Source organism: Amblyomma maculatum, chromosome 1, assembly GCF_055883805.1.
Source record: "Amblyomma maculatum isolate TAMU_Amacu chromosome 1, ASM5588380v1, whole genome shotgun sequence".
Lineage (NCBI taxonomy): Eukaryota > Metazoa > Arthropoda > Arachnida > Ixodida > Ixodidae > Amblyomma > Amblyomma maculatum.
Genome location: NC_139344.1, coordinates 222,242,121 through 222,265,843, shown reverse-complemented (window position 1 = coordinate 222,265,843; position 23,723 = coordinate 222,242,121). Strand labels below are relative to the sequence as shown.

Sequence of the window (23,723 nt, the reverse complement as noted above, 5' to 3'; positions counted from 1 at the left end):
TTGTGTGTGTGTGTGTGTGTGTGTGTGTGTGTGTGTGTGTGTGTGTGTGTGTGTGTGTGTGTGTGTGCGTGTGCGTGTGCGTGTGTGTGTGTGTGTGTGTGTGTGTGTGTGTGTGTGTGTGTGTGTGTGTGTGTGTGTGTGTGTGTGTGTGTGTGTGTGTGTGTGTGTGTGTGTGTGTGTGTGTGACTGCTGGTGTTTATGCAATTGTCCTTCTAGACCGCAGCTTTTGGGATTATGTTGCCAACATATATACATACCTAAACGTAAACCAAATAAAAAACTGACTGCGCCGTACTTGAACCGGCTTAGTTGGCGTCGTAGGAATGCACGTGGAAGAACTGCAGAAATAAAGCTGAGAAGATGCTTTACGCGCATGTGCTCAGCTTTGGACATCGAAATAGGAGAGGGAAAGTAAACTTACCTTTTTTCCTTTTTTCCCTCGTCGGTGTGCGCGCACCGGTCCCCCCCCCCCCCCCCCCCAATCGGTGCACATGAAACATAAGAGCAAACAAAGAATGAAAACAAAAAAAGATGGCAATTTGGTCTCCTTTTACATTTTATTCTGTTTCATATGAGTCAGAGAGACCTTGTGGTCATCTCTCTAGTCCCTTCTTATTTTATCGCCCTTTTATACAAGTTTACAAGCCCCTTCACCACCACATAGATGAACACACCGACGACGAAACAAAATGACGAGTATACACTTTAGCTCTCACGCAGGGGTCCTGACCACAACCAGGATTGAAGGACAGGTGAATGAGTTATGGTTGAATGAACAGATGCCGTGCGTAAAATCGGCCTGAGTGAGCAGCTGGTCGAAGCGAAGGCGAAGAGTTCGGTAACGTTCGCTGACTGTGAGCGATTCTTGGCCCCAGAAATTATCATTTCCTCTTGATACGGAATGTCTAGCGAGAGCGCCTGACGACGCCATTTTCTTCCTAGAAATTCTTTGGTATACTTTTGCTTCCGTAATATGTCTAAATATTCATGAGAGTGTCTCAGCTTCCTTTTTGGCACATATCCGGTGCGAGCTTTTGCAACAGACTGTATTTACTTGAGAAAAATACCACCTACAATTCGCCCTCGCCTCATCGGCTTGCTTTGTTCGTACGAAGCGCAGCTGCTGCGAGAGGAAAAAAAAAACTGCAATATCTCCACTTGTATTTACGTAGCTTCACAACAACACAACATAATCATCATCATTACTGCGCGCTGCTTTGTCACAGTGATATATACAGTACAACACACAGATGATGTATTACACCCGGCGAAAACATCGTGAGCGAAAGCCACCGGACCACACGAGGCGCGGGTGGGGGCCCGTTGCTCAGTGGCCTTCGAGCCAGCATGAAATATCGCAGTGTGTGGCATTGGCTGCTGGCTTGGCACTTTTGCGGAGGCGGGTGCTGCGGAAACAAATTGTGCGCGGCTTTGCTCACAAGTTGACCCTGGCTCTTGTTGTGATAGGCCACTGGGAAAGAAGCAACGTGTCGCGATGCCTTGTTCGCGCCTACTTCAGTGCAAAGGATGCTCCACGCCTCATCACTTTTATACGCTAGTCAACGGATAGTTCCCACTCCGGGACAAACTCGAGGGAGGCAAAGTCATGCACGAATACGCTGTTCGCCGTTTAGTGCGGCTAATTTTATGTGGTGTCGCGCAAAAATCGCGATAAGTAACGAGAAAAATTAGTTTTCTAGTAGTGTTATTTTTATTTCGTTCACAGCAGGCTCGGACTTTTGAACAGAAAGGACGCTGCCGGCCGTTGGAAAGATTTTAGTTGGAACTTGGAGCAGGCTGCTTAAATCGCTGAACGTGCCGAACCTCAGCGCGCACTGCTTCGAGTGCCTCAAATGGGCCGCTGCAGAGCGAATTGAGGGAGAAGCGTGGCGGCAACAGCGAGCGTACGAAGGGCAGTCCGGCCGCGCTTTTGTCATCTCCGCTGAAGTGTGTAGCGTACCGTCTTATCATACATTTGCTTCAGCGCGACTGCATATTTGCACGATGTGTAAGAAGAACAATTTTTCTGCCAGCAAAATGAACGGGGGTAACGGGAAGAACGGAAGGCGCCACATACGAGGGAAGTTTTACCCCGCTTCCCTTAGCTTTGCTTTTTTGTATATTTACAAAGGAGTTCTTTCCCTTTTTCACTAAAAACAACAACAAACAAAAACAGTGTTTCCCACGAAAACGCACTCGAGAAGCTTATTTGAATTACCGCAAGACCGGGGTAGGACAAAAGAGAGGAGATCTGGGAGACTCTTGGATTGCTCAAAGCGACACATATGCAGTTTTTGTTTCTATCTGACGACCAAAAGCACATCTGGAACGAATGGAAATGAGCAGTTGCGCTGTCAGTGCTATGTACAACAGCCGCTATGAGCTGCATAAATGTGACATTATCATTGAGCTTAGCGCGAAGCTTCCACTAGCGGCAGCGCTCGCACGCAAATCTGCCGATGGATATGACAGTGCGCAATGCTTGATGGCTTTGTTTATGAACGTGTAGAGACTGGCTTCATTTATCATTCGGTTTCTGTTTTTCCGTAGTCTGTTTTACAACCCATTGAGCTCGCCCTGTGCTATGGAAAGGGCACGGTTATGCGTACTCTGCACAAAGAACACGTAATGAGGGAGCGAAAAAAAAGCAAAAATAAAAATGAGACGGTTCGTGATTGCGGCACTCTGAGTTGCCCATTGCACTCAGTGCACGCTCGCGAGACATCAGTAAGATATGCAGATGCACCGGATGAAGCGATCTCAAGCTGGAGCGTCGAGAACGGGTGGACAAGAAGCTCGCGTTTCTCACATTTCGCTCCTTTCTGCGGCAGAGCTGAAATATGGTTTCGTGCTTTTTTTCTTTTCTTTTCTTTTTTTTTTTTTTTTGCAGACAAAGGGGAATGCTCGGAGGTATTCGTATTCCCTGCACGTTGAAAACATAGCATTTTCCTTTCACATGCATTACCTATGCTCTTGATTTATGCCCTGGCGTAAACCTCAGTTCGCGACAGGAAATCCGAGACTGACGGAGGGAAGTTTTCGCACGTCAGAACGGTCTGTAACCGGCGTGCCTTCTTGCACCAGGCAGTAACGAAGGCGTAGTGACGTGTGCGAGCCAGAACCATCCTTAATGCGTGTGTGATGCTTCGAGTATTCATCTACTTAAATACTGGGCCCGTCTGTCACTTCAGTGCCAGCGTTTTGTAGGAGCGAGCGCCAGAAGACATTAAGATTAATCTGAGATGAAGTGTGTAGGTGAAGTATAGCTCTGTTTGATTGGCACGTGCCAGCACTAGCCACCCGAAACTCCTCCCAAACAGATGGGAACTGATCTGAGAGCGTTAAAACTTCACACCTCTCGGCGCGGAACCCTCAGAGAGGCTCGTGCACGCGTGGTCCACGTGTTTTCGCTCGCGACGTTCAACATCTCGAAGAGCGAGTTCACAGTGAAACGAGACTGCGTCTTGCCGAGAAGTTCCGGCCAGTGGTTCGGAGTTCGCGAAGGTCGACCGGAGTCAGATGGGAGTGTCCAGGTGCTCGCACAGCAGGCTCTGGCGCCTCAGGAACTCCTCGTGCAGCCCCAGCTTGGTGAAGTTGTTCTTGATGGGGTGCGGCGAGCCCTTCTGAGTCCGGTTCGACAGCTCGGTGGTCTGGCGCGACGTGCTGCTGTTGTCCTTGTTGCGCAGCAGTCGGTTGGTTGGGGTCGTGTGCCACGACGAAGTGTACTTGAGCATGCGACGCGTGCAGACGCTCCGCGTGGACAGCAGCGCGGCCAGGTCGCGCCGGTACTGCTTGGTCAAGATGGCGTACAGGAACGGATTGGCGCAGGAGTTGAGGGGGTAGAAGAATACCAGCAGGATCTTGGACTTGGGCACGTCGATCAGCGGGTAGCCGGCCACGGCCGTCAGCCCGAAGAAAGCGATAGGGGCCCAGCAAGCGAAGTCGGTGAACACGAGCATGGCCATGCGTTTGGCCACCGACGTATCCTTGCTGCCGCAATGAGATCGCGGTCGCTGGCCCGAGATGGCCAGGTACATCTTAGCGTAGCAGGCGCATATGAGCATGAAGGCCAGCCCATTCACAGACAGGAGCGTGAGCAAGTAGAGGAGGTCGGCGACGGTGCTGTTCTCCATGGGCAGGCAGATGGACGTCTTGCTGTAGCTGCTGATGCCGAGCAGCGGCAGGGCGGCCGCCAGCAGCGCGTACAGCCAGCCGCAGGCCATGATACGGGCGGCGGTTCGCAGCCGCAGCCTCCGGTTCAGGTGCACAGCGTACGTGATGGCATACCAGCGCTCGAGCGTGATCACCGTCAACGTGTAGATGGAGAGCTCGGACGCGAACACGGTCAGGAAGCCAGCCACCTTGCAGCCGGCGCCTGCGTGATTGAAGGACCGGCGATAGCACTGTCATTGTTTAAATGGCGCATGCGACAGCAGAAGGTGGCACCGCAAGTGATACATTCACTATGGAAATTTTATAAGGGACAGCCACAAAGATCGTAGTGCAAAAACAAAACGGCTACAGGTTCTTGGAAACGTCAGATTGCTTGACACGATGAAAAATAAATCGCCACGACAGGCGCAGAATTCATTCGCTTCGCCTCTGAAAAGCGGTTCCACTTCTGATACGCGACATTGCACACTTGCATCCTGTTTCTGAGAAACAAAACCAATCTATAAACGAGGAAACTTCCGCTTCTGCTCAAAAATGAGTCTTTTAACCACCATGATGACAGCAACCACTCGTGAAAGCTATGGCAAACTTTGTGAGCTGGTTATTTGTGCACTCTCTCAACATTAACGTTTACCGTGTCAGCACAGTGAAAGTCAGACAGGGGTTATCTTGCAAATACATAACGACAAATTTCAGGGCTGTAGCCAGTTCACACGAGGCCTTTTATCCCTCAAAGCGTGCATGAAAAAATGATTTCTAGCTACATGAAAACGCGACTTACCGGCACAAACTATACCGGTACCTTTTCATTAACCGTGGGGAAAGACGCTTGCTTGTTCTGGCCTTTTACTTTTTAAAGCACGGCTTTGAGAACACGGACGGTGGGTCTCCTGCTTTCACCCTGATTTTAGAAAGGAAATGCATATTTTTTTAGTGTTTAGTTTTTGTAGTGGTTGCATTTTTATTGTAATGCAGTGCACTTTACGTTTGAATTTATTGTAACACTTGTAGTATATGCGTACTCTTTTTCCTTCGGGTGACATAGCGGTTTACGGTGCGCTTTTCCTTCCATAAGCAATGTCGCCTAACTAGGCTAACTTCCCATCCTGCGACAACAGAAGCCTCCACGGAAAAAAAGTACGGTTACAGGGCCCCAAAATTAATAACATTTTAAGCATGCATTTATTTTATTGCGATAGCGTGCCTTGCAGTATAAAATGGTTGTTTGCAGGTTTAAGTACGGGCTTGCAAGGGTGGAAGAACGGGCTAGTTGATACATCATCTTGGAAATCAAACTAGCGCACTTCAAAACAAAGACACAGGAAGAGAACGACAACACAGCGCTGACTTCAACTGGTATTTATTAGAGAGAGACACAATATGTATGTACGAAAAGTGGGCGTGAAAGAATTGATAACTGCTGAGTTTGCACGTGGCGTAAAACAGCGAACGCAAAGTTAAAAGGCGCACGATAACAATATAGGTCAAAGCAAGGCAGAACGGCAGGGCTATAAAAAATAAAGAAGCGAAAAAAAAACAAAAACGGGGAGGCATGTAGGTAAAAACAGTTAAAGATGGCACGATCCGAAGATACATAAACTAAAATCGAAAAAAGGCTAAAAGGGGCGTTGGCGTTGCCTAAACTGGGCGTTGCCTAAACGAACGACTTATGGAACACTCAAACAGTGTTTACAATACTACGAAAAGAAACCTAGGTGTTCACTGCCTAAAATGTCCTTCTCAGCCCTGTGAGCCATCACTTCATAAATGCACATCAGTTCACACGCGAAATCATAGAAGCCGCTCACATTCTAAAGCTAGGTCAAAATTGTGTTAGCACACCCTCAATAGCCCTGACTAAACGCGAGTTAGAATATTTGAACCAGACGCACAGTAGTTTTAATGTTTAGATTCCGGGTACACTCCTCAGCCTCTAGCGGCCTGGCCTTGGTTATTTTAGGTATTCTGTTTTTAATGCCCTTTTGGTCTTGTAATGCTCTTAATTGTCCTTTTGATTCTTTTATCGCTCTTAATGCCCCTTCTGTGTTTTTTATCGCTCTTAATGCCCCCTTTGGCTTTTATCGCTCTTAATGCCCCTTTTGGCCTTTTTTCGATTTTAGTTTATGTATCTTCGGATCGTGCCATCTTTAACTGTTTTTACCTACATGCCTCCCCGTTTTTTTCGCTTCTTTATTTTTTATAGCCCTGCCGTTCTGCCTTGCTTTGACCTGTATTGTTATCGTGCGCCTTTTAACTTTGCGTTCGGTGTTTTACGCCACGTGCAAACTCAGCAGTTATCAATTCTTTCACGCCCACTTTTCGTACACATATATTGTGTCTCTCTCTAATAAATACCAGTTGAAGTCAGCGCTGTGTTGTCGTTCTCTTCCTGTGTCTTTGTTTTGAAGTGCGCTAGTTTGATTTCCAAGATAAGTACGGGCTGCATTCCCGAAGGCAATCTAGTAAGAGCTGGTGGAATGCCGAACCGGATGCGAAACCGCAAATAAGTTTCGCGGGTCACCTTCTGGTGCCTGCATTTGTCCCGTCTTCCTCAGAAACATGCCTCTGGCAGATGATAGTCGGCAGGTGATGTGGCCGAACAGTGATTGGTCTCCGATTTTTATGACGTCACGAGACCATGTGTCATGGTCTAACTGGCACGAGCTGCCTACTTCTACGGCATTTTTGATATGGGGATCAGACTGGCCGGGATCCTTGGACCCCAAATCAGGCACGCCACTCATAGGCCATGCAGGCACTTCCGTGTTGCTTGGTTATAGAGCGGGGATTTATACCTATACCAGGTGGTCTAGTAGATTACGACTGCATGCGAACAAGGCTAAAATAAACTAAATATAAACAATTCATTGCCACGGCAGCATTTCGATCCTGCTGCCGGGCGAACAGATCATCCTCGCTGGTTACTGCAAAAGAGCAGTACACGCCACCACTGCAGCCGACCAACCAAGTGTTTACCTGCAAGTCTCTTGCGTTGTGCACTGCATGTCGTCGTCTGCATCAACTTCCCCCCGTGCATCCGGAACACACCGCTACCACATTGCCCTTTTAAGGTGCTTTAAATTCTCGATACCTCCCCCCCCCCCCCCTCTTTCCTTCTCCAGGAAGAAACGAAAACATCAGAAATAACCCATTAGAGTGGTTAATCAAATACGCGATCATCACGGTCATCAGCGCGCCCCAATGATGACATAAAAGGGGCAGAAGAGATCGGAGTATATCCATGAATGAAGCGCGTCTATCATGCTTAACAGATGCGAGTCGCCAGTGTCATCGCAATGAACAGCGACGGTTAAGAAGGCAGCGTGAGCGTGAGTCCATTACCCGGAAAGAGTCGCTAAACGGCAGAAAAGTCTAAAAGGGAACAGAGTGAGCAAATATGATCAACGTGTCAATAAAACACCAGAAGAGAGGGGACCCCATCTCTAAGCTGTCGCCGAGACCAGCGACCACATCTCTAAGCTGTCGCCGAGGCCAGAAAGGCTCAACCGCAGCTTTGTGAAACATTTGAAAGAATAGTACATGAGACTCATCATGCCTAAAAGCATGGCCACGGTTCAACGGAACAGTTGCATTGGCGTGGTGTTCCAGACAAACCGTGGCATCAAATGCCAAATCAATACACAGACTAGAAAACTGTGCTCATCAATATGCTTGGCCAGGTGAGGATTCAATAAAATATTGTGTGCCCTCATGCATATCTGTGTTAAAAAACAAATGTACACATTAAATATACACATAAACAATTTATTCTAATGCAAACCATTCCTAAACAAAGCATAACTCCGCACAGCTGCGCTGAGCATTGCTAGCGCCTCTAGATCACATTTTATTATCCACGCTAGTATAGGCTGTAATAGTGTTTTTTTTCTTTCTTGATGTTTCTATTAGTACAGTGCGCTCTAAATTTCTGTGTCGCAAAAAGGGGGCAGAAAGAATATAAACGCTACCCGGAGACTAATTTTAGCGCTGGCAGAACCGGCGAGAACAATCGAGCTGCGAAACTAATAGCTATAGATATAAGCCTTGGCCTCCGAGATAAGGCCATCAGCAAGGTTTGTTTCTGCAAATATCTTTTTTTTTTCTATTTTGGACACTATACTTTGAGAAGTTTTTAAAAGAGTTTGTTGAAAAGGCCCGGTATACGGATCTCGCACACGATGAAGGTAAGCACGAACAGCAGTTACTTGCTTCCAGAAGTGAGGACTTCAGACGGGAAACGCATGAGCCGACCGTCTTGCTGGTGCACTGTATTTTGCCTGTCTTTCGTTAGCCTGACGTCGTGTTCTACCGCCGCCGTGATTTGTTATTTCACTTGCAGAACCTACTTTTTGTATTGATTGGATTAAGGCTTGTTATCTTAGGCTGCATGCTGTAAAGCTTAGAAACACAAAATGTGTTAACTGTACCCCACAGCGGCAGCTAAAACCGATTCCGCTTCTGCCTCGAGCACGCTAGCGATATACACATTTTATTGCGAAACCCATCGACTATTCATTCCTCTGCTGTCACGATGAGAAGCAGCCAGCATAGAATGCGGTAGCCGTCATTCTGTTCGATGAACAAAGCAACACACTGCCGAAGGTGTTATAAATTTTTAGGTAAAAAGCTAGCAGCAAAGAAAGATACATACACCTACAATCCAGGAGGGCACGACCATCTTACGTGAAAACCATCGTGGGTTGTTAATTTTCGCTTATTATGGGCTGTATTGCATTGCTTGAGTTATCAAGGGTGTGGCAGCACGTTTTACCATCATGATCACGTTTCCGAAAACAGCTGTGCTATAGATGGCTCTGAGGCGACGGCGCATATTGTAACAACTGACTCATTCCAAATTGCTTATTGACAATGAAGCCAGTGAAGTGTTCTGCGGCGCAAGCACTGCTCTCGAAGGTGCGAACATGGCTGCTCGATGGTTCAACGTTAGCTCGCCGAGGGGGCGTACCGTGCTGCCAGAGGATGGCGTGGCTGAAGTATCGGCCGCGCGTGTGCAAGTCCTCGGCGGCGATGAGCAGCAGATAGGCGCCCATGCAGAGGTCGGCGAAGGCCAGGTTGCACATGAGGAACTTGGAGACACTTAGGCGGCCACTGAGCAGCACCAGGAGCACGGCCAAGTTACCGGCCACGGCAGCCACCACCACGAACCAGACGGCCACGCGCAGCACCACCGTGCCCATCACGTCTTCGCACGGGTTGAACGCATCTGGCGCCGGCAGGCACTGCACCCGCCGGCTGGCCAGCTTGCCGCACGTCACCTGCGCCGCGAACAGCGAGACAACTCCGTCTGAGGTGCCTGCCTGAGGCTTTCGTGTGGTTACTTCACGTTGCAAAGGACCGGTTATCTCTGTCGGCCCATGGACGTGTAAGCTTAAGTGCGCTGTGGCAATGCAGTTTTTTTCTTTTTTCGAGCACCAAGTAATGTATTCATGACCATTTATGCTGGCTGTAGCGAGTCTCGAATGCCAACAGGCATAAGTAAGCACGCAACCTGAGTGGCAATCATCCAGCTGTGTCTTTCTATGCTGAGACTTATCGTACAGTCTTGAGAGATTTATTCAACATGGCAGATAAATTCTTCGAGCCGTTCGGTTACGCAATGTTAAATTTGTGAACCGGGCGCGGCTGTTTTACGCGAAACAAGAAAACCTGAGTGCTAAAGATTTTCGGGGATTGGCGCTCCTAGTGGCCGGATGCCTTCACCGCAACAGACGGCACGCACACTAAAACGCAAACAGCAGTCAAGGACACGGGCTGCGCGAACACTGTGGGCCCCATACTGCGCGTAAGTGGAAGCGACAAAGAAAGAAACTGAACAAAAAGGGCTCTCAATATTTTTATGCGCCGCGGAGAAGGGGGGGACAACCCCAGCAATCCCTGCATCGCAAAATGTCGCAATCGGCACACGTGAGTGCCTTTATGCGCATTTGAAATGAGAGAAGAAACCTCATGACGATATGCAGCAACATTTCACCGTTCGTTATTTCGTCTGAGCTAAACTTTCTGCATAATAATAATAATAATAATAATAATAATAATAATAATAATAATAATAATAATAATAATAATAATAATAATAATAATAATAATAATAATAATAATAATAATAATAATAATAATAATAATAATAATAATAATAATAAAAATAAAAATAAAAATAAAAAAGCCTTCTTGCTGTAGAGTATGTTCTATAATCTTCGTTCCATCAGATCGAGGAGTTCTTGAGCCAAAGGCATACTTCAGGCTCCTTTAACGATCAGCCGAGTTCGGTCTACCGCTCAATAGCCACTTTCACTAAACGCCAATGCCGGATTCCGTGCAAGCTTTTTTTGTCACATCCTCTCCTTTATTATTATTTTTTTTTTTCGACAGGAAGGGGGAGGGATCTAGTAATGATAAGGGCACGATGTTGGCGCCAGGAACTTGTTTTGACGGTTTCTGTCGGACGCCATTCTTTGTTATTGCTTGTGTCAGGGAGAGCAAGCTTATTCTTCTGACCAAAATATCCCATGGGAAAGCATTGGGGCCGTAAAAACGGTCTCTCGCTATCGTGCAAGATCATTGGAACGATCGGCCCAGTCGGACGCCGAGGCGTTCGGCCTCATCGATGCTAAGGGCGCGCCGACTGAGACACTTCTCCGCTCCTTCAAATCTGGACCTTTGTTTATTTACTTGCATACGAGTGTTGGCGTTATTCGTAACTGTAGTGTATCAGCATATATCAACAGATAATAGGGGGAGGTGTAGAAGGTCACCTCGCCCACATCACTATGTATCGCGGATAATATAGCTTTACAGAGTGAATGAGAGAGAGAAATAGAGGGAAAAAAAAAAAAAGAGTGTAATACTGATACGCGGTGATGGCTTCTGGGTACCTGGCGAACTAAGATCATCCGTTGAAGAACTCACCGCGCGGATAAAACGCTTAAACGTGGGCTGTGCGTTTAATGTACAGTCTCTGTCAAAAGTTTAGAGCCCAGGGGGCCTGTTTCTGAGTCAGTTTAAGCGGCTTGTAATGCATTTCCAGTGTTCCGAATCTGTTGATGGTAAGAATATGTTTTGTCCTAGCCTCTACAGTGGGAAGGACCTCCACTACGAGGCTCAGAAAGCAGACCTCATGGGCTCTACGCGTTTGACAAAGGCTGTACGTAAATGGGAACCACACAACGTTGTGGAAGAACAATTGCTAGCGGGATCACAGTCAGGGCTTTTGTATGCCCTTTGAACAAGATTACTGATCCGCCAGCGAATCGACGCAACAATAAAATAACATTATGAGGGCCGAACTTGGCTCACGATAAATGCCATGAATGCTAAAGGAAGAAAAAAGCGCAATAATAAAATAGGGAACAAAACTGGCAATTTTGTCAAAATGCGGCAGCAAATATAGAAGAGCGCAGTGCCAACAGCTCTGGATAGTTTAGGCTCACCCCCTCACTTCATTTTATTAATCCTGAACTTTCTGCATGGCCAGCAGTGATGGATCCATCCTATGTACTAAGCATATGGGATGGATGAACGTCGCGAAGCGAATAACTTCCCATTCTGATTTTTTTTTTGGTACAGGTTATTCCGTATAGAATGTTTCACTATTTTGCTATTTTCTTAATACTATATTCGCAGTACCACTTAGCAACTTATTTTGTTTAAAGGCAACCCATAGAATTGATACGTGGGAGCAGGTAGAATGAAGGGATGTGGCTATGAAGAAAACAAAAGAGAAAAAATAACGCCTCACCGAAAGTGACTTGGCCATAAATAGGATTCATTCAAGCGGGAAATCATCTTTACATGCAAGAGCAGTGCTATATTTTGTGATTGCAGCCATATGCGAAAAAATGGTGATGTTCGTGACTTGAAGAGTGGTGGCTGTGTGAATGAAGGGACGGTAGTTGGGCACGTCAATGCTAACTGTTCCTGGCCTGTTAGTGAAGCGACGTGATTGGAAAAAAACGCAGATAAACACGGCATACCAAGCATAGAAAGGCAGAGCGCGGGAGCTCATGTAATGAGTTTTCCTGTGTCTTCTTTCAATTTAGTGCCACCACCTATGCTAGTTCAGGTACAGTAAACAGTGTTGCTCACGATGCCTTTCCCACCACCATCAATTATTGGTCAGGTCTCCTGTGCATATAATGGAACATTTAGATTCGTTATAAACACTATTCGGTATATACTCGCCCTTGCATCTGGGACTATAGAGCTATATTCAGACTTGGAATTTTGCATACAGCACGAATCGTCATGGCACTACATGTGATGGGACTGCACTATAACGTCGCTGGTCCTATACTGTAGGGCGCAGATGCTGATAGCAAATAGAAGAGGGTTTGTACAGACGAATTTCCGCGTTATAACGACAATAAAACAAATGCCACCAAAAATAGAACTAAAATTAGCTAGAAAAGACCAGAAAAGACCAAATACTGGTGTTATACCTAACCGCCTCCGCAGATGACTCCAAACGTAGCCCTTTAATCATGCGTCTATATTACGCGACATGCACCCTGCATATTTCAGTAAAGAATAACGGTTCTGCGGGAAGAAAGCAGGTCTATATCACACGGAGTGAGCCTGGCAAGAAATTCGGGAAAGATAATAATTGATCAGCCAGCGACAGAGGGGAGGAGGTGGCTCTTTCCGGCTCGATCCTCGGGGAGAGTACGGAAACTTGCGATAGCCACTTGAATGCCGGATCTCATTTACATTAATCCTTCGCCCCATACCATCACTAAAACATATTCACAACACCCTTCTCTTTTTCGGCACGAACACTACGGACTTGAATCGAACGGCGGGACGATTTCTAAAACGAAATTTTATCGTTGGTAAATGCTTCGTTTGATGCCGAACATAGTCACGAAGACGCCGAGAATCATTTTTTGGGATCTGCGTATATGTTCTAAGAATAGTGGGCCCTCACTGTCACCGCGCCGGCCACCAACTCAAAGGAGGTTATACCACGTCTTCAGCCATGACGCATTTCAGGCTGTAACTTTTTTTTTTTTTTTAGTTCCACAACGCATACACAGCAGTTGTTCTGGATCGTGAGGTCTAGTAAGGGTGCACCATAATAAACTGAGTGAAGGTCAAAGGCTTCACCGTCAATCCCGGTGTGTGTCCGAACTCAAACCCTTCGATATTCCTGTGCATAGCGCGTGAGTCGCCGAAAAGAAAAGAAAGAAGGAGGAGGATGAGGAGGAGTAAACACTTTGAATAACAGACTTAATTGTAGACGCCTAAAATCGGACCATGACAAAGATAAAAGTATGACTGATACTTGGCCCAGAAGTATGGACGTCATCTCTTTGCCACGCATAATTTATTTTTCTCTTTCCATATTCGATTGCCTGCCGCGATCTAATTCCGGCTGCTCCTTGTTCGACGGGCCTTTTTCTGCTTTATTTTCTAGAGCCTTGTTCATGAAAACGGCAGCGACGCCACATAAAGAGTTTCACATGCAATAAGGGCAGCAATAACATCGGCCCGGTATGTATGTCCACGAAGTCGTTCGTTTTGATCATTTTTTTGGGTGCGCTAAGCTGAAGCGTGCGTCTGAAAGTGTTTTCTTGTATTTAAGCTCTAACAAAACTGCTAGGAGAGGCAGTTGTGAGAAAATACCGCCATTAAAATTCCTGCTGCACGAGTGGGGACCAGCGAACTGAAATATTGGAGTGAAATTTCCATACGGCCGTATAATCCTAAAGTTTGACTGGAGTCAATTCGATACTCCGCTTAATTGGACCCAGGCACAAGGTTACGGCTGCCCCATATTTATAGACATGTCCAAGCGTTTTCACTCTTGCAATTAAAGAAACGGCCTCCGTCAGATATTTCGTCCTGATAAAAAGCAACTGCAGCACCATCTTCTTACTCGTGGATTCCTAGAAATTGAGCTTCGAGATTTTGATTTTTTGACCTTAGAAAAATTATTAAGCTGCCTATTCCATGCGATGCTGCCACATTGGCCTATAAAGATACTTGCTTCCTGTATTCGACCAGTGCCCCGTAATTCAGGTTGCTCGTCGTCCTGCGAGCAACATTTACTGGGGCGACGGACGCGCCTGTTGGGTCGCCATGGTTATCGTGAACAGTGGGAATGCAGATACAGGTCAGCTTTGAACTGGTTTTAAGGGCGGAAAACTTTATGAAATTCATCCGGGCTCAGTCTCGCCTTGCTTGCACAATGATGCCCTATAATCATGAATTGCGTTTACCTCCCATTCACGAACAACCGCAGCCCACATAGTCGGGAAACCGTTGCCAGCCGAACATGAAGCCGAACTTATCTTGAACACGGCAAAACTTCGTCTGAAGGGTGTCGAGGAGAAAAAACTTTACCCTAATACAGCCCAAGCAAAATATGAACCGGGGGCGGCGCGCAACCAGGGGTGGCGTTTCTGAAGTCTGATATATCCCTCGCCTGTCGCGGCAACCTCTCTCGCGATATGTCCTAACTAGCAGTGGCACGTGAGCCGTGTTTCAAACAGTCGATTTTTGATGCGAACATATGTAAGACTGTAAAGAGCGGGTGGCGCGTTATACAGCGCAAGCGTGAGACGCTGAGTGCTCACCCAGAAAAAAAAAAAAAAAAAAAAAAAAAATATATATATATATATATATATATATATATATATATATATATATATATATATATATATATATATTAAGAAAGTGACTGGACGCGGTGGCACGTTAAGCCCTAAACGCGATGAAGGAAGCCGAACGCACTGTTGAGATAAGGCCAACGGTCTCGGATGCTCGAGCCGCGAAGGCAGCGGGGGAGACCATGCACGCTTCCTATAGCTACAACATATGCGGCACACCTGGAAGCCTAAAAAGCCAACACACGATTTCGGAGATATTTCCATATATGAACCGCCCTATAAAGCGCTACGCCTTTCTCAAAATTTACTTCATGCATACATCTACTCTCGGTGACGAAACATGATATTTTAGTTGCTATTTTAGAGCGAAAAAGTGTGGAACGAACAGTTTCGGAGCCAAATGTTTTTAGAAGTTTCCATTGCTCATCCAACTGGAGATACATGAAACTGCCATCCATTGCGTTGGGGTGCTTTGCGCCTCTATAGCATGACTTTAAATAGCATAAAATAATGTTTTTCGTGCAACTTTCTCAGTTTCTGAACACTTTTCAACCATTGTGTGAATTAAATTTGAGTCTCGAATGCCTGCTACGGCTATACATAGAGAAAAATGCCCCTAAATGTTTTCAGTGTCGGCACGCAAAATACTAGAATGTGTGAAGGAAGGAATGGTGGTTGGCGCTAAGTCGGCTCCGTATCTATACAGGCTTCTGATCCTCATAGAGGGACACTTTTAATTTCTTTAAAGACTAAAATAAGCTATGAAAGCCCGGTAACTACACTATTTAGACACAAGCACATTGTTTGTGATTGTAATCGTCATTTCGATGTTAAATGTAGCTAATATGTCGAACCTTGTTACGTGTCGGAAAACTTTTAAGCCTACTGAGCTTTTCCCAGTCATCATCTACGAGCGTGGCTGGTGGAAGGAAGGAGCAGGACTATCCTTGCAAAGAGAACTGCAGCTTTTGGAGGTTGATGACTCTTTTCTGATGAGGCGTTCGGAAGAATTTGTTGATCTCTTAATGGGCCCTCAGGGAGAAAGGGTTGACCTTTTCCCATAGATTTAATGAACTTGTATTACTATTTGTTGCATCAACAGCTTATAGAATGCATCATACACCGCATTAATCAATATGAAGCAGTCCCTTTTAGAGCGTTAGCTTATACTGCTGCCAGTCATGAAGGTCATCTCATGTCGCAATTAGACATTAAGTGCGGCGCGTGGAGCTGGCGGTGCCCTGTTCTTCTTCTTCCTCTTCTACTGAAGCTGCTTCGCTTATTTTTGTACCTCTCACACCTGTTGCTTCGTATCCTTCATACACCGGTCCCATGATTCCCGAGCTCTCATGATTTGAGCTAACTCTTGACATTCGGTTCAGCAGCATTAAGTGATTGAGCCCCCCCCCCCCCCCTTTTTTTTTTTAAATGAATTTGTTGCGTCATTTCATGGCTTCTACAATGTATTGCGTCCTTGTATATTTCGTCAACTGTTGTAAATTGAAATGCTAAGGTCTGTCTGCAAACAAATAAGAGGTGAATTGGCTCAAGTATGGCTAATGAATGCCCTTAGTGACTTGCACCTTGCTAGCCTGGACAGAAAGCTCAAGAGTATCCCGACAGGAGGCAGGTAATTATATCATCAAGATTTGTGGATGTATACTTGGTCATGCTTAGGCAGAACAACACAAAGACCTTCGCGAGGCAGCAGAGAGCACGATGTGCGCTTTTTCAAGTGTCTGGAACCGCTGACGATTATTCATGAGCTTCCGGCACGGGCCACCATTAGTTATCTAGACATAAACGTCTTTTCTTGAAATGTATTTGATGGATGTAGGAGCCTGTAGCAGTTAAGTTTCTCTTTCTTTCCTTCTCTCTTGCTTTATTGATTTCTATTGAAAGTTACGGAGGAGGCCTAGATGAAAGCTGCTAGTGGGCAGCTTGACCCCCTTCACAAGCAGCAGCTCGGATAAGAACGGCATACTGAGTATAGCAGGACGCCTTCATAAATGAAGTAATTCGTTAAAATGATCAAAAATATGCTCAAAATAAATATTTAAACATGAAAATGGCACACGTTGATTTAAAGAAATTATTCAGGCATAGTGAAGAGAGAATGAATAGAAATCATATTATAATGTTTACACAGCCGTACTTAAGTATAGGTAGTAGCCCTTAATTCCTGAACGGTTTATGGTTTGGATATCAGGATCCCCAGCCGAGAGTACAAGTACTACTCCACGCTGGACTCGTGAGAAAACGATCGTTATTCTCCTTGTCTAACGTGCGCGGATGATAGTAGTGAGGGACGGCGTTTCAAGTAGATAATGATTATAGTAGCAGTGGCGTAGAGGTAGAACATCTGCCTCGCATGCAAGAGGACCGTGGTTCGAATCCCGGTGCCTCGCAATTCTCTGCCGGATTAAAAAAAAGAACAGACAAATCCGCATGTCGATGGAATTGCATAAACAGGTTTAGGGTGCGACCTGATGCCGATAAACACCTCCGGCAACGCACCCCCGCACCAGAACAGGAGCTGGCCACCCTGGTGCAGTAATTGGCCGCTACCTCCCATGATTAGTCCTATAAAACCCCGGCTCTCAGTCACCAGCGGCTGCGGAGCAACTCACCACGGCGGCGGTCAGACCTGTGACGCAGCGGGGGGTGCTAAGAATTTCTGGCTCCGCTGGACAGGCCGCCATTAAAAACTGACACTAGCAACATTTAACGCTAGAACCCTAGCTAGTAGGCCTAGTTTAGCAGTGCTGTTAGGGGAACTAGAGGGTGTGAAATGGGATGTCATAGGGCTTAGTGAGGTTAGGAGGCCGACTAAGGACGGGCGTGTACTGTGTTATAGAGGTTTACCGGAGAGTCGAGAACTATGAGTAGATCTCCTTGTCAGTAAGTATATAGCTGGTAATATGGACGAATTCTATAGCACTAATGAGAGGGTGCCAGGCGTCGTAATTAAGCATAATAAGCGGTATAAACTGAAAGCTGTACATGTTTACGCACCTGCATGTCATGATGACCAGGCAGTTGAAAGCTTTTACGAAGATGTAGAATCGGCAATGCGGTAAGTAATACCGCACGACCATACTGTACTAATGGTCGACTTCAATGCTAAGGTGGGGAAAAAGGCAGGAGACCAGGCAGTGGGTGACTATGACATTGGTTCTAGGAATAGCAGGGGGGAGTTACTAGTTGAGTTTGCAGAGCGCAGTAACCTATGAATCATGAATACCTTCTGCAGCAAACGGAAGAACCGGAAGTGGACATGGAAAAGTCCTAATGGGGGACTAAAAATGAAATTGACTTCAGACTGTGTTCTAACCCCGCCATTATGCAGGATGTAGAGGTAATCGGGAAAGTGCGATGCTGTGACCACATGATGGTAAGGACTCGAATTAGTCTAAATCTGAAGAGGGAACGAAACAGATTAGCAAGAAAGAAGTCCATCAACGATTTAGCGGTGAGGGGGAGGGCAGAAAAATTCAGAATCTCCCTACAGAATAGATATTCAGCTCTAACCGAGGATGACGACGTTAGCCTAGAAGCCATGAACAATAATTTTAGAAATATCATTACTGAGTGCGCTGCAGAAGTAGGCGATAGTATAGTTAGAGTGGATACCGGTAAGCTGTCTAAGGAGACGAAAGATTTGATTAAGAAACACCAAAGTATGGAAGCTTCCAATCCTACAGACCAGAAAGAGTTGGCCGAGATATCAAAGCTAATCAATAAGCGCAGAGTGGCCGATATAAGGCAGTATAACGTAGAGAAAAGCATGCTGTAAAGAACGGGGAAAGCCTTAAAGCGGTGAAGAAATTGAGCTTATGCAAAAATCAGATGTATGTGCTCAAGGACAAGGCGGGCAACGTCATCACGAATATGGACAAGATAGTCAAAGTAGCCGAGGAATTCTATACTGATCTCTACAGTACCCAAAGTAGTCAGGACAATAATGAGATTGGCAGTAGTCAAAAGCAGTCAGACGTTCAGTGACGAAGGACAAGGTCAAGAAAGCGTTAGAGACTATGAAAGGGGGGAAAGCAGCTGGAGAGGATCAGGTAACTGCAGATTTGTTGAAGGAAGGAGGGGGGGGCGGGGTGGAGGAAAGGATATCGTGCTAGGAAAACTGGCCTCCCTTGTATACAAAGTGCCTGGTGTCATCAAGGGCACCGGAACCATGGAAGAACGCAAACATTATCTTAATTCATAAGAAAGGGGACGCTAAGGACCTGAAAAATTAGTCCAATCAACTTACTGTCTGTTACGTATAAGACATTTACTAAGGTAATCGCTAATAGAATCAGGACAACCTTAGACTGCAATCAAGCAAAAGCTCGAGCTCGTTTTCGGAACGGGTACTGAACTATCGATCATATCCATACCATCAACCAGGTGATAATAAAATGATCGGAATATAACCAGCCCTCACATTCATTGATTACAAAAAAAGCTTATATATATATATATATATATATATATATATATATATATATATATATATATATATATATATATATAATTGTTCTGCACAAAGAAAGTAACAAAATTTCTATAAAGAAAGGTGTTCGGCAAGGAGACACAATCTCCCCAGTACTATTCACAGCTTGCTTAGAAGAAGTATTCAGACACTTGGAATGGGAGCAGTTAGGGATAAGGGTAGATGGAGAATATCCCGGTAATCTGCGATTGGCTGATGACATTGCCTTGCTAAGTAACTCAGAATGATTGATGACCTAAACAAGCAAAGTAGAAAGGTAGGCTTGAGAATCAATATGCAGAAGACTAAGGTAATATTCAACAGCCTCGGGAAGGAACAGCAGTTTACATTAGGTAGCGAAGCACTGGAAGTAGTAGGCGAATATGTCTACTTAGGACAGGTAGTAACCGCAGATCCGGACCATGAAAAGGTAATAACTAGAAGAATAAGATTGGGATGTTGGGATGGAGCGCATTTGGCAAGCACTCGCAGATTATGACTAGCAGCTTACCGGTATCGCTAAAGAGGAAAGTATACAACAGTTGCATCTTACCTGTACTCACCAATGGGGCTGAAACGTGGAGGCTAACCAAGAGAGTTCTACTTAAGTTGAGGACAACCCAGAGGGCTATGGAACGAAAAATGGTAGGGGTAACGTTAAGAGATAGGAAGAGTGCAGAGCGGGTCAGGGAAATAACTCAAGTTACTGACATTCTAGTGGAAATCAAGAAGAGGAAATGTGCATTGGCAGGGAATGTAGCGCGAAGCGAGGATAACCGATGGTCGAAAAAGGTAACAAATTGGATACCAAGGGAAGGAAGGCGTAGCAGGGGGCGGCAGAAAGTCAGGCGGGCGGATGAGATTAAGAAGTTCGCAGGCGCCCATGCAGATGCAGTTGGCACAGGACCGGGTTATTGGAGGTATGTGGGAGAGGCCTTCGCCCAGCAGTGGGTATAGTCAGGCTGATGATGATGATGATATGATTATGATGATAATGACAATAATGATGCAGTTAGTGAAATCAGTTCTGGGATGCCACTTCCGCGATTTCCGATCTTAAGGAGACTTAAGTGCAGTCCTTTAATTGTTTGTACCACATGCTAAATGGAGGTAGTTGATGGTCGAGGCAAGCAATGCAATATAATGCAGCGTTTTAGCAGGGTTAAGGCACATGTGCCTATTGTGAATTTGCAGCATACCAGCTGTACTGTTGACTTCTTGAGGAAGAAATATCTGCGTGGTCATCACATTGTAAGCTGCTGGAGAACGTTAGAAAACAAATTTTGTTTCACAACCCCCATAATACATAGAATCGAATATTGTTATGAGATTCAATGATTTCCTTATCTTGAGTTGGCAAAATCACAGCTTTGGTTTTATTGCAGTTAACAAGTACGCAATTTTCTTTTGACTTGACAGAAAGCCGATAAAGGAGCTCATTTTTTATTTGCAACAAATTTGTGTATTTGTAGGACAATAAAAAATACTTGCGTCATCTGTTTACATTACAAATTTTGCTTGTTATAATGAACAAATGCTAGATTATTGACCTAAAATTTGAAAAGCAGCGTCCCGAGAATACTTCCCTGTGTTGGGCGTCAAACACTTCTTTTTTTGTTTGTAATTTTACTTTTTTTATCGAAATACACTGCCGCCCGTTTTTGAGGTGGGATGATAAAAACAGAACTGGTGCTCCCCTTATGCTTTATTATTCTAGTTTAGTTAGGGGGACATTGTGATTGAAGTGTTCAGAAGCTTGTGTGTAATCAAGAAATTTACTGATAGCTAAAACCTTTTCAAAGTTTTTTAATATGTACTCTTTCTTATCTAGTAGTGCCAGTTCTGTGGACTTGTGCCTCTGGAGTGTTTACTGCCCTTCATTTATAAGCTGGTGTCTTCTGCAAAATGATGACAGCTGATGGCGGATTGTGAATATTTCCAGCTTTCTGGTACATCTTTTATCTGAGAGGAAACCGTTAGAGAGTATTAGACACTGTTATGCGCATGCTGATGGCAATTATATAGTGCTTTTGATGCGTTTTAAAAATTTTCTTCTAAAGTTTTTTTTGGTATTCTGATGCTATAGGTTAATCTACGTTATTCTCCGATGCTCTAAGTTAATCAAAATAATTATGAGGCAGCTGTGAGATATTGTACAATTATTTTATGATAATATTTATAGAAATGGACCGAGTACTTAATGTGTTGAAGAATTTTTCTTCTGAAGCTTGTCCTGCCCTCACAGGGGGCAATTAATACTACTATGGCAAACCGATGGGCAGCGTTATAGCAAGAAAACTGTAAGGCTGCCGGAGGATAATCTGCATATATATATATTATTAGTTTAGCTGCAGGTTTACATTGTGAGAATAATTGTGTTCAATAAATGTTTCGCGGAATGTGTCCAAAACATCAGGATATGCGTGAAAGCTGAAATCGCTCAACATGCATGCAGTTAATGCAGGACTATGCGTGTATGGTCTGGTATGGTATGGCACATGGGGTTTAACATCCCAAAGCGGCCCCTATGAACCCGCCGGGGTGGCGCAGTGGTTAGGGCTCGACTACTGTTCCCAAGGATGCGGGATCGAATCCTGGCCTCTGTGGCCGCTTTTCACCGGAAGCGACACGTAAGGCGCCCGTGTGCTGTGCGATGTCAGTGCACGTTAAACAACCCCAGGTGGTCGAAATTTCCGGAGTCCTAGTGCGTCTCTCATAGCCCGAGTCGCTTTGGGACGTTAAACCCCACAAACCAAACCAAACCAAACCATGGCCTATAGGACGTCGCAGTGGAAGGTTCCTGATTAATTTCGACCCCATTGGTCTCTTTAGCGTGTCCTGAAAGGACGGAGTACACGGCCGCTTAACGCTTCGCTTCTGTTAAAACGCTGACGATGTGGCCGATGTTGAACCCGTGCCCTCGGGCTCAGCAGCTGAGAATCTCACCGGGCGGCCATCGCGTCGAGGCATGAGTGAATGGAAGCGACCTTATATGCTGCTTTTCTTAACACATATTAAGTAACACGAAGTAATAGTAGGAGGCGTGCAGTAGTAGCCATTTTAAGTTGATGGCGCGGCGTCATCTTGGGCCATAATGAGTAAAAATTAAGGGGATTTTGGTTAAATTCTAAAAGTGGCGTTTAAATTACATTGGCCAAACGACGCTCTGTCGTCTAAGGCGTCAATAAATTAATTACAAGTCGCTAATATCCCCGTTTTTTTTTTTTTTTCAATCCTTTTGGAATCCTTTTTGAAGCCACAGGGTCATTCGCAAGTCATTAGGCAGTGTTCAAAAACTAGTCAGGAGAGCTGTAACAGTCCACCTCCTCTTCGTTCAGCTTGGTTCTCTACCATGGCTCATTGCTCCCATTGATGTCGGGCATCAGAGAAGACTGGTCGCGACAGAAACGCACTTGGTCACACTTTGCTGCATAACACGCCCACATCACGATCCGACGCCCCCACGAATGACTGATCATGAAGACGCGTTTCACACCCCTGACAAGGTTAGATCGTCACGAGTGCCTTATCAGGAAAGAAACGGGGTGCTGAGTGTGTGACCAACTGGCGCTGCGTCATCGGTGTGTCCTAGCCGGACTGGATCGTCACCACCGATATCTTGACAAGGCCCCAAGCAGCTTACGTCACGACTAAGAATTGGCGATGAAGGGCCAACAAATGTAGCAGCGAGCGCAGATCTGAGTCGAGTCCCGGGGTATGCCCTCGCCACTTTACCCAAAGCCCGTACACGCTGATTCATTTCCTGACCCTCTATTTCCCACGCGCTGTTGTGACGTTCGCTGCGGGGAGAGGTCATGCCCAGGCCTTGTTAGATCCTCGGTGGTGACGACTGGAAGCGGCGGCGCCCCGACCAGCCGTGCCTGGGATTGCACAGTTGCTTCCCCATCTGCTAACGCTTTCTTCACGACCACGGTACAAACTTTGTAAATAATGGCACACAGTGGTCTCGACGTCGTCACGGCCAAATGAAATGGGTGCTTATAAAATACGGTATTGATTTCGCTTCCCCTTCACGATGGCTCCGCAGGATCAGCTGTCTAATATTTTCTGTATTGCTCTATGCTAGAGGTGAGACACTGCGATGTTCCAGTTCTCCATTTAATTTCGTTGTCATCGCACATGCAGTTCTCTTTCGCGCCCAGTGAATATTGTTTTTGTTTTAAAGAAGGACCGTATGGAAGTCACAGAAAGTTCAGATCAGTGTCACCCTCTGCACAGCCATATGGTGTTGGGCAGGGCTGCTCGTGAATTTGCATGCAGAACTCAGCTTCCAGCGCACCAGCTAGCGAGAGAGCGAGCGAGTGAGAGTGCAGTCATCGCAGCTCAGCTCGCGCGTGTCAACTGCCACGTCAGCGATGCATGATAAGCGAGCCAAATCCTACTTATTTACCTCCAATCCTAGATCCTGCACCAGA

At 45.8% G+C, this 23,723-nt stretch overlaps 1 protein-coding gene across 1 annotated transcript in view; it reads right to left on the bottom strand.

Moving 5' to 3' along the window:
- Positions 1-548: 548 nt before the first annotated feature.
- The window catches only part of Lgr1 (Leucine-rich repeat-containing G protein-coupled receptor 1), a 72,805-nt gene continuing 49,630 nt past the window's right edge, over positions 549-23,723 (bottom strand). The window contains exons 11-12 of the mRNA XM_084607642.1: positions 9,140-9,449; positions 549-4,375 (exon numbers count right to left, since the gene is read on the bottom strand). Coding sequence (XP_084463768.1) covers positions 3,516-4,375; positions 9,140-9,449 — 1,170 coding nt within the window. The 3' untranslated portion in view covers positions 549-3,515. The remainder of the gene's footprint in view (positions 4,376-9,139; positions 9,450-23,723) is intronic.